The sequence below is a fragment of the Molothrus ater genome, chromosome 22, assembly GCF_012460135.2.
Source record: "Molothrus ater isolate BHLD 08-10-18 breed brown headed cowbird chromosome 22, BPBGC_Mater_1.1, whole genome shotgun sequence".
NCBI lineage: Eukaryota > Metazoa > Chordata > Aves > Passeriformes > Icteridae > Molothrus > Molothrus ater.
The window spans coordinates 2,040,085-2,049,779 of NC_050499.2; the positions used below are offsets into that span (position 1 = coordinate 2,040,085).

At 54.0% G+C, this 9,695-nt stretch overlaps 1 protein-coding gene across 2 annotated transcripts; it reads left to right on the forward strand.

Annotated features, from left to right (window-relative positions):
• Positions 1 to 216: 216 nt before the first annotated feature.
• Positions 217 to 9,350, forward strand: STT3A (STT3 oligosaccharyltransferase complex catalytic subunit A). 2 transcript variants are annotated; one of them, XM_036397553.2, is made up of 19 exons: positions 217 to 271; positions 1,318 to 1,415; positions 1,542 to 1,667; positions 1,765 to 1,825; positions 2,428 to 2,549; positions 2,704 to 2,849; positions 3,087 to 3,177; positions 4,160 to 4,266; positions 4,648 to 4,812; positions 5,369 to 5,549; positions 6,028 to 6,183; positions 6,320 to 6,411; positions 7,025 to 7,180; positions 7,286 to 7,474; positions 7,926 to 8,042; positions 8,124 to 8,226; positions 8,532 to 8,720; positions 8,832 to 8,947; positions 9,035 to 9,350. In XM_036397553.2, exons 3-19 carry the CDS (start codon positions 1,580 to 1,582, stop codon positions 9,071 to 9,073), a joined length of 2,118 nt encoding a protein of 705 aa, XP_036253446.1. In that variant the 5' UTR covers positions 217 to 271; positions 1,318 to 1,415; positions 1,542 to 1,579; the 3' UTR covers positions 9,074 to 9,350. The 2 variants fall into 2 exon arrangements, with proteins under 2 accessions (XP_036253446.1, XP_054373092.1); XM_054517117.1 differs by lacking the exon at positions 217 to 271 and adding an exon at positions 727 to 751.
• The last annotated feature ends 345 nt before the right edge of the window (positions 9,351 to 9,695 follow it).

Consider the following 9,695-nt stretch of genomic DNA (forward strand, 5'->3'; position numbering starts at 1 on the left):
TGACCCTCCGGCCCCGCCAACCCGGACGGACACGTCACGGCTCGTTCCCCGCCGGCACCGCCCACCTCCCACTCCACCAATGGGGGGGCGCCGTGCTCCTCACGCGCCGCCCCGCTCGATTGAGTATTCGGTGCTTTGGCCAATGAGCGCGGCCGCGCTTGGAGTGGCGTGCGCGCCCGCCAATGGGAAGCGGGCAGGGGCGGGGCGCGGGCTGGCGGCGGCGGCAGCAGGGCGGCTGCGCGGGGCGGATGGACGGGGCGGCGGGGCCGCGGTGAGGGACGGGACCGGCACCGGGAGCGGAGCCGGGAGCCGAGCGGGGCCAGGGGAGCTGCGGGTCGAGGGGCCTGCAGGTGCAGGGGTGCCCGGGCTGCGGGGTGTGAGGGGCCTTACGGGTCACGGGGTGCCCGGGCCTTGGAGGGTGCCCGGCGTGTGAGGAGAGGGAGCGCGGGGGTTGAGGGGTCCCAGGCGTGAGGACTGCGACCCTGGGGCTGCTCTGGGGCTGGAGCCTGGCGGGGGCAGCGCGGGGTTCGGGAATGCTCCGTGTCAGGGCAGTTCCTGGGGGGTGAAGGGTCCCCCCCGAGGACATCGGGGCACCCCGGGGCAGAGCCGCTGGTGCCCGCAGGCGCCTGCACTGCGCTCCGTTGTCGCAGGGCATCCAGGAAATAACCACCACCGGTGTTTCTGCACCAGGCAGTGCCCAGCGTGCGCCAGTCGGAATCACTTCTGGGCACAGCAAGGTCTTCCAGACCCGGTTTGTTTGGGTTTTAAATCTCAGCTTGTCCCACTGTGTCCTGCCTGGTGTTGTAGCTCAGAGACGTGAGCTGCACATTTACCCACCCGTGCTGGGAACGAGCCTGCCCGGAGCAGTGGGAGGGGTTTTCCTGACTGATGGGGCAAGAAACGATTTGAAGAAATCTGAGTGTTTTCAGGGTAGAAAGACGTTAAAGCTGTGATTCTCCAGTAAGAGTGTCACTTCCTTGGTTTGCAACTCCAGGGTTTCTGTGGCTTTCCTTCCCCTCAGGGAGATTGAATTAAACAGCCACGTTGTCTGGTGTGAGCAAAACCAATTTGCTGTCCTTATCTGCATTTACAAATTACTGGGATATAAATACATTTTTGATCAAAGTGATCCAAACTGGGAGTAACCAGGAGCCATTCAGATCTCCTGTGTGTGAGAAAAAGCACCCATTTCTTGCATTCTCCATGTATTCTATTTTTTGCGCATTGCTTGCAGGTGATGGTTAAACTTCAGAGAGCATCCAGAGGGAGGGCAGGGGTTTTGCTCAAGTTTACCCTGTGGTTTTGTTCTGTGCACAGAGAAACAGGCGTGTCCTCTGCCCCGGAGAAGTTCTGGGCTCTGTAAAGGAAGGAAAACCAGCCAGGGTTTGGGGTGACAGCTCAGATCAGGACAGGAGGTGAGAGGTTTGTGGGGGGAGGCACAAGCACCTGGCAGGGGTGAAGGCTGGGCCAGAGGTGGGGAATTTAAAGTCCAAAGGCTCGTGAAGGCTTTAAAGGCTTTTGATCTTCCTGACTGTGTCCAGGTGTTCAGGGATCCTCAGGCCCTGCATTTGATGTGAAAATGACCAAGCTGGGGTTCCTCCGGCTCTCCTATGAGAAGCAGGACACGCTGCTCAAGCTCCTCATCCTGTCCATGGCAGCTGTCCTGTGTAAGTCTGTGTCCTCAGGGATGGCTCCTGATGCAGGAATACTGAGGGTGACTCATGAGCTCTGTGTGTTCACTCTGCCTCTTCTCTGTGTTTGCAGCTTTCTCCACGAGACTTTTCTCCGTCCTAAGATTTGAAAGTGTCATCCATGAGTTTGACCCGTAAGTGTCGTTTCCTCATTTCCTGGGGGCCTGTTGGGCTTTTCCTGTTCTGGAGCACATGGAATTCAGTAATGGTGCCAGGCTCAATTTAATCCCCATTGAGCATGTGGGATGTGGAGGACATGTTTCAGTACAGCTTGGTTTTTCTCTTCCACACCCAAATTTGCTTGGTACCCAGGGCTCTTCCTGCAGCCCAGATCCAAGAATCACCTGCTGTTGCTTTTCTCCTGGAATGTGGTTACTCCTGACCTGGGACAGCAGGAGAGAGAGCTCCTGGCATGATTTATGTCAGTATCCAGATCCAAGCCCAGATCCAAGAATCACCTGCTGTTGCTTGTCTCCTGGGATGTAGTTACTCCTGACCTGGGCACAGCAGGAGAGAGAGCTCCTGGCACGATTTGTGTCTGTCCCAAGCTTGTTGCTGATTGAATCAGTCCCAAGGGGCACTGTCACCTTTGTGAACATACTATTAGGCCCACTGGGAGGAGGAGTGAACCTTTGCAGCTGAGATTTGGAGCAGCTGAGGGAAACTGGGCCAGTTCTCTGTGCATGGAACACATGAGCAGCCCCCACAGTGCTGTCACACCCTGTCACCCTTACAGGTATTTCAACTACCGCACCACCCGCTTCCTGGCTGAGGAGGGCTTCTACAAATTCCACAACTGGTTTGATGACCGAGCATGGTACCCCCTGGGCAGGATCATCGGGGGAACCATTTACCCAGGTAAAGCTTTGCCAAGCTGAAATGCACCTGGTGCGAGGGAAAATCAGGGTGGGGACTGCATCCCTGAGTGCCAGCTGGGGGGATGCATCCTTGGCAGCAGCTCCCTCCTGGTGAGTCTGGAGCATCCTGATAACGGTGTCATTTCCATCCCCAGGCCTGATGATCACATCAGCAGCCATTTACCACGTGCTGCACTTCTTCCACATCACCATCGACATCCGCAACGTCTGCGTGTTCCTGGCTCCCCTCTTCTCCTCCTTCACCACCATTGTGACTTACCACCTCACCAAAGAGCTCAAGGTACAGGGGCCAGCAGGGTGTGCCCCGCAGGCTTTGGCTTTCCAGAGGAGTGGGAGCTGTTTGCCATTTGGGAGAGCAGCTGGGTCAGAGGTTTGGAGGTGAAAACACTCCTCAAAACCCCAGCCTTCTGGGAAATGGCAGATCTGTTTGAAAACTTTGTTTCTACGCACAATTTTTGTTCTTTGTAGCAATGAAATCCTTAAACCCAGATGTTTCTTCCCTGGCTGTTTTTCCCAGGATGCAGGGGCAGGACTCCTTGCTGCTGCCATGATTGCTGTTGTGCCTGGATACATCTCTCGGTCTGTTGCTGGCTCCTATGATAATGAAGGTGAGTTTGTGATCCTCAGGGAAACCTTTAAGCTGAGATCAGGTGAGTTTGGTGGAAGGCTAAACCTAGGCTGCTTAGGGTGAAGGCTGAGTAGAAGCTTAGATGGAGGCAGGACATAAAGAAACTTAAAGGGTGGAAGCTATAATTTGTTGAGTCAAAATCAACTGTGTTAGTTAGACTAAATTTCTGTTATTCTGCTCGTTCTAACCCACCCTGGATTCATTTGTATACTAGCCCTAGTGTAAGGAGGAAGATGAGTGAGGAGGTTCAGGTTAGGGTGGCAGTGGGAAATTGTAGTTGGGTGGCTCATGGTAGTGGGAGGAGTTAGGACAATTTCTAGGTCGAATAGGAGGAATAGGGTGGCTACTAGGAAGAAGCGGATTGGGTGCTGGAAAGCGGTGCTGGAAGATGCTGCAGAGCACAAGAGAGGCTCTGTCCTTTCCTGGTGATCCTTGCTGGGTTTGTGCTGAACAAACCTGACCCATCAGAGATCAGAGATGGTTTTTGACCATGCTGTGGAGTAGAGGGAGTGTCTCCCAGCTCTAGCAGCAAGTTTACTCCAGTATCCTTGTTTGGCAGTCAGAAAGGATTTTGTCACCTCCCCAAGCTCTGCCTGGAACTGGAGCTACTGTGTGGTTCCTCTGTGCTTTTATCCCTGTTCAGCAGTGACGTTTGGACTGGCAAAGGCAGCAATCTCACTGCCACAGCCTGGGGCAGAGGAGGATCCTAGCTCCTTTGCTGTAGCTGGGCTTTTGGGGGCTGTGTAGGAGTTCTTCCAGCTGGTGTGGCTGGAAGAAGCCACGTGAGCTGTTAGACACAAACACCACAGTGTTTCAGTCTAGAAACCAGATATCAAATGCTTTTCCCAGGCCTGGTTCTTTGTGTGATGGAGCAGCAAAAGCATTTACAGATCTGTTTTTAATGGCTTGAGTTCTCTGCCGTGCCCCAGGGATTGCATTAACGGCTCTGGCTCCTTCCACAGGTATCGCCATATTCTGCATGCTCTTGACCTACTACATGTGGATCAAGGCTGTCAAAACTGGCTCCATCTATTGGGCAGCCATGTGTGCCCTCGCCTATTTCTACATGGTGAGTGTCCCTTCTCCCAGCTCTGGGGTAACCCTGACTCTGAGATCCTTCTGGATGCACTCACCAGGAAGCCATGGTGTGCTGTTCCTGTGTCACTGTGTCCAGAGAGCTAGAACCTCTGCAAGTGGAAAGGGAATGGCTCCTTTCTTGCAAAACTAGCAGATTTTATGTGAGGTGTTCTTAATAGTGTTGAAAAATCCATGTTTCTGGCAGCTGGGGGGTGGAGGATGTTCTAAGATAGAGCAGATTCCAGCTGGTGTTGCTACTGTGTGAAAATCCCGCCCATAATCCCAGGAAAGCTAAACCTCTGTGTTTCACCTCAGCTCTGCAGCTGTTCAGTCCTGGAAGTTGTGGGTGTGTGTCTGCTTTGTGTCCTGGCAGGTCTCCTCGTGGGGTGGCTACGTCTTCCTCATCAACCTCATCCCCTTGCACGTGCTGGTGCTGATGCTCACCGGGCGCTTCTCCCACAGGATCTACGTAGCCTATTGCACAGTCTACTGCTTGGGAACCATCCTCTCCATGCAGATCTCCTTTGTTGGCTTCCAGGTGGGCACCAGGAGGGTTTGCAGACTCAGGGATGGGTTCTAACAGACCAGCAGCATGCTGACACCTGGTTTTACTTCTTGCCCTTCATCACTGAGGTTATGAGTGGGTGCTGACTCCTTGTTCCAGCCTCCATTATGCTGATTCCTTGCCACCTTTGGCAAAATGAGCCTTTGGCTGTGCTGGATGACTTTCAAAGCATCTAATAACCTTCAAAGCACCTAATAACCTAATACCCTTCCTGGCACCGCTGTCTTTCATAAAAATATCTTTGGTTTTAGTGAAGGAAGCACTCATGCCATGTGTGTCTTGGTATGGCAGGAAACAGGCCTGCCCAGCTCATGTTTTCAAGAGAATCTGGTTAATTTTCCACATGGATTCTTATCAGAATCAAAGCGGATGTAGGAAAAGAGCTCATGCCAGCTGTGCCAGTCACAGGGAGGGAACATTTGAACATTTTCCTGTGGCTGGCAGAGATTGTGCCAAGCAGTGATTTGTGAAAAAAGCCAGTAATGGCTCCTGTTCATCTCTGTCTGACCACGCTCTGCCCCCCTCCCAGCCTGTTCTCTCCTCAGAGCACATGGCTGCCCTTGGAGTCTTCGGCCTGTGCCAGATCCATGCCTTTGTGGACTACCTCCGGAGCAAGCTGAACCCACAGCAGTTTGAAATCCTCTTCAGGAGTGTCATTTCCCTGGTTGGCTTCGTCCTCCTCTCCGTCGGTGCCGTGCTGATGCTCACAGGTAGCCTGAGGCTGTGGCCATTTACAAGGGTGTTTCACCCTCTTTCCTTGCTTCCCAAGGCATGGAATTTGTCCATCCTAACTCTGTGTTTCTGTGGTGCCAGTGCTGTGAGTCCCTCGAAGGGGGAAGTTGGGACCTGCCTGAGTTTGTGCATTAGCAAGGAATATTTAAGCAGCAGCTGTAAGATAGGAGGGGCAGAGACTCTGGGGACACCAGGCTGGTGCTGCAGATACTGGTTGTTGGTCTGTAGTAGCAAAGAGATGCTAAAGGTTGAGAGAGGTTGAGCAGGGAGGAGATATTTTAGAGCAAAATTGCATTGTATTTCCTTTCTAAAATGGCAGGTTTGAGTAGTAGAGATTCTAAATGAGGTCTGAGATCATTCATTCAGCCTCACATGTGCTTCCCTGGGAGAGTGCGTGTCAACATTGCCCCTTACTCTGCTGGATCCAAAGAGGATTTGTTTTCTCCACTTTCCTAGGGAAAATCTCCCCATGGACGGGGCGTTTCTATTCCCTGCTGGACCCTTCCTATGCCAAGAACAACATCCCCATCATCGCCTCTGTCTCTGAGCACCAGCCCACCACTTGGTCCTCCTACTACTTTGACCTGCAGCTCCTTGTTTTCATGTTCCCAGGTGAGTTGCCAGATCCTGAGTTAGTCACCAGAGGGCTTTTCTGCCTCTTCTGGCTGTGCTGAGCCTTCTGTGTCCCTCAGTGCCTGGTTTTATTTCATCTCTGAGCTGAACCTGACCCCTTTTTCCCCTCTCACAGTTGGTCTCTACTACTGCTTCAGCAACCTCTCGGATGCCCGTATCTTCATCATCATGTACGGGGTGACCAGCATGTACTTCTCAGCTGTCATGGTGAGGGCTGCGGGCACCAGCACTGCCTCCGAGTGCTCATAACAATTTAATTTGTTTTTCTGAACTTAGTGATGATTCTTTCACCCTGAGGGCTTTTCTCATTTCCATAAATGTGGTTTTGTTTTGCCCTTCAATAGTGAGGGATGGTGAGGTTGCAAAACTCAGTGGTTTGGGTGTGACTTGTGTCCCTGGGGCCAGCCTGGTCAGGGTTCCTGATCTCCCAGAGCACCCAGTGCAATCTCAAACAAATTCTCTGGGTTTTCAGGCAGGGACTGCTGACAAACAATCACTGATGAGCCCATTTCCACTCTTCCTGTGGTGCCCTGAACACTAAATGTGGTTGAGTTCTGGTGTGGATGCAGCTACCAGTCCTTGCTTCCACCTAAGATTGCTCAAGTCACCTCAATTTCCCATGTGAGCCAATTTTGAGCATTTCGGGGAATTTCCCTTGGGGGTGTCTGAGATGGTGGCAGCTCCCCACTAAAAAACCAGCCACAGGTTTATCCCAAGGCTGATACATCCACTGAATTTGAGGTGCTGGATTAGGAATGGCATCCCTCTTCCCCTGGTTTTCTGCTGGATTCCTTCTCCAACGCTTCTGCTGTTGCCATAGGTGCGTCTCATGCTGGTGCTGGCTCCGGTGATGTGCATCCTGTCTGGCATTGGGGTCTCTCAGGTGTTGTCCACCTACATGAAGAACCTGGATATCAGCCGGCCAGACAAGAAGAGCAAAAAGCAGCAGGACTCTACCTACCCCATTAAAAATGAGGTGAGCACCAGGCCAGCTTGGGAAGATGCCTGGTCCTGAAGGGCTGAGTGCCGGAGGCTGACAGCCCCGTCCCTCCAGTGCTGAGACCCTGGGTTGTTCCCGCAGGTTGCCAGTGGCATGATCCTGGTCATGGCGTTCTTCCTGATCACCTACACCTTCCACTCCACCTGGGTGACCAGCGAGGCCTATTCCTCCCCCTCCATCGTCCTCTCTGCCCGCGGTGGCGATGGCAGCAGGATCATCTTCGATGACTTCCGAGAAGCTTATTACTGGCTGCGGCACAACACGCCAGAGGTGTGTGACAGGGGTCTGAGGATGAGGGAAGAGATGAGGATCTGACTCCATGTTTCAGAAGGCTTGATTTATTATTTTATGATGTACATTATATTAAAACTATATTAAAAGAATAGAAGAAAGGATTTCATCAGAAGGCTGGCTAAGAATAGAAAAAGAAGGAATCATAACAAAGCTTGTGTGTCGGACAGAGAATCTGAGCCAGCTGACTGTGATTGGCCATTAATTAGAAACAACCACATGAGACCAATCCCAGATGCACCTGTTGCATTTCACAGCAGCAGATAACCATTGTTTACATTTTGTTCCTGAGGCCTATCAGCTTCTCAGGAGAAAAAAATCCTAAGGAAAGGATTTTCATAAAATATGTCTGTGACAGTAAGGGGTGCTGGGGCCTTGGGCACCCCACATTGCCCACTGAGACACTGATGCCTGGCCATGTTTGGTGCAGGATGCCAAGGTGATGTCCTGGTGGGACTACGGGTACCAGATCACTGCCATGGCCAACCGGACCATCCTGGTGGACAACAACACCTGGAACAACACGCACATCTCCCGCGTCGGCCAGGTGGGTCCCTCCCTCCCCCGCTGCCTTGGCCAGCCTTTCTGGGCACCACATCAGCACTGCCTGACTCCACATCTGCCCCAGGCCATGGCATCGACGGAGGAGAAAGCCTATGAGATCATGAGGGAGCTGGATGTCAGCTACGTGCTGGTGATCTTTGGCGGCCTCACCGGGTACTCATCGGACGGTAAGATCCTGCTGTGAGCCGGGTCAGACCAGCCAGGGGTGCTGGTGGCAGAATCCCACCTCTAGCTGGGGCTGTGGAGTGAAAATGGGGCCGGAATGCTCCTCTTTGGAGCTCTCCCTCAACCTTGCTTTTGGTTCCCCCACATCACCTCAACCCTCCCTCCTGGCTCCCCAGCTCAACTTGGTTCCTCATTCTTTTACCTCATCCCAACCTCTTGTTCTTTCACCTCAATTCAACCCCTTGCTCTTGGCCCCCCAAATCAACTCAAGCCCTCATTCTTTGCCCCCCAACTCTCTGCCTTGCAGACATCAACAAGTTCCTGTGGATGGTGCGGATCGGGGGCAGCACGGACACGGGGAGGCACATCAAGGAGCACGACTATTACACCCCCACCGGGGAGTTCCGCGTGGACCGCGAGGGCTCCCCCGTGCTGCTCAACTGCCTCATGTACAAGATGTGCTACTACCGCTTCGGCCAGGTCTACACTGAGGCCAGTGAGTCCCTGAGTCAGCCCCGGGGCGTGGCACTGCTTTTGGGGGGCCCCCTGCACCCTGACATCTCTGGGGGCGATGCAGCAGCACTGCCGGTGCTTTCCTCTCTCCTAGAGCGACCACCAGGCTACGACCGGGTAAGGAACGCTGAAATCGGCAACAAGGACTTTGAGCTGGACGTGCTGGAGGAGGCGTACACCACAGAGCACTGGCTGGTCCGAATATACAAGGTATGGCACCAGAGTGAGCCCAAACGTGCTCAGTTTGGGAAAAAAAAACATGGAATTGTACCTAATGAACCTTCTTGTACTGCCCAGGTGAAAGATTTGGACAACCGCGGGTTGTCGAGGACGTAGAGTGGCCGGCGCCGGCCGCGCCAGACACCGCACTGACCCAGCCTTGCCTGTGCAGCAGAGATTCGGGGGTTTGCTGGGGGTTCGAGGGGGGCTCTTTCGGGTTTGTTTTATACCGTTTGTAAGCGCAGGCAGCGGCGGGAGGACCCTGCCCGCCCCGTCCTGCCGGGAGTGATTTTTATATACACACGGAGCCGTCGCCAAATCAGAATTGCGGCTCTCATCGGGGCTGATTGACCAGGAATTGTAAAGAATACAAATAAATAAAAATCAGTTTGGAGGGTTTCTTCCCGAATTCTGTCAGAGCGGCGTTGGGGCCGTTCAGCTGCTTTTAACCGATTTGAATGTAAATAGGGGCGGGGAGCGGGGGCGGGGCCTGTAATGGGCGCGGGATTCCAGGTAAGGGCGTGGCCTGGGCGCTGAGTGGGCGTGGCTTGGGCCGTGCGCGCGCAGGGCGGGGCGGGGCTCGCGGCCGTGGCGGGAAAGGGCGGCGTGGCCGGGCCGCTGCCGGGACCGGGACCGGATCGCGGCCCCGAGCGGGCCCGGGGCCGGGGATGGCGGTGCCCTTCGTGGAGGACTGGGACCTGGTGCAGACGCTGGGCGAAGGCGCCTACGGGGAGTGAGT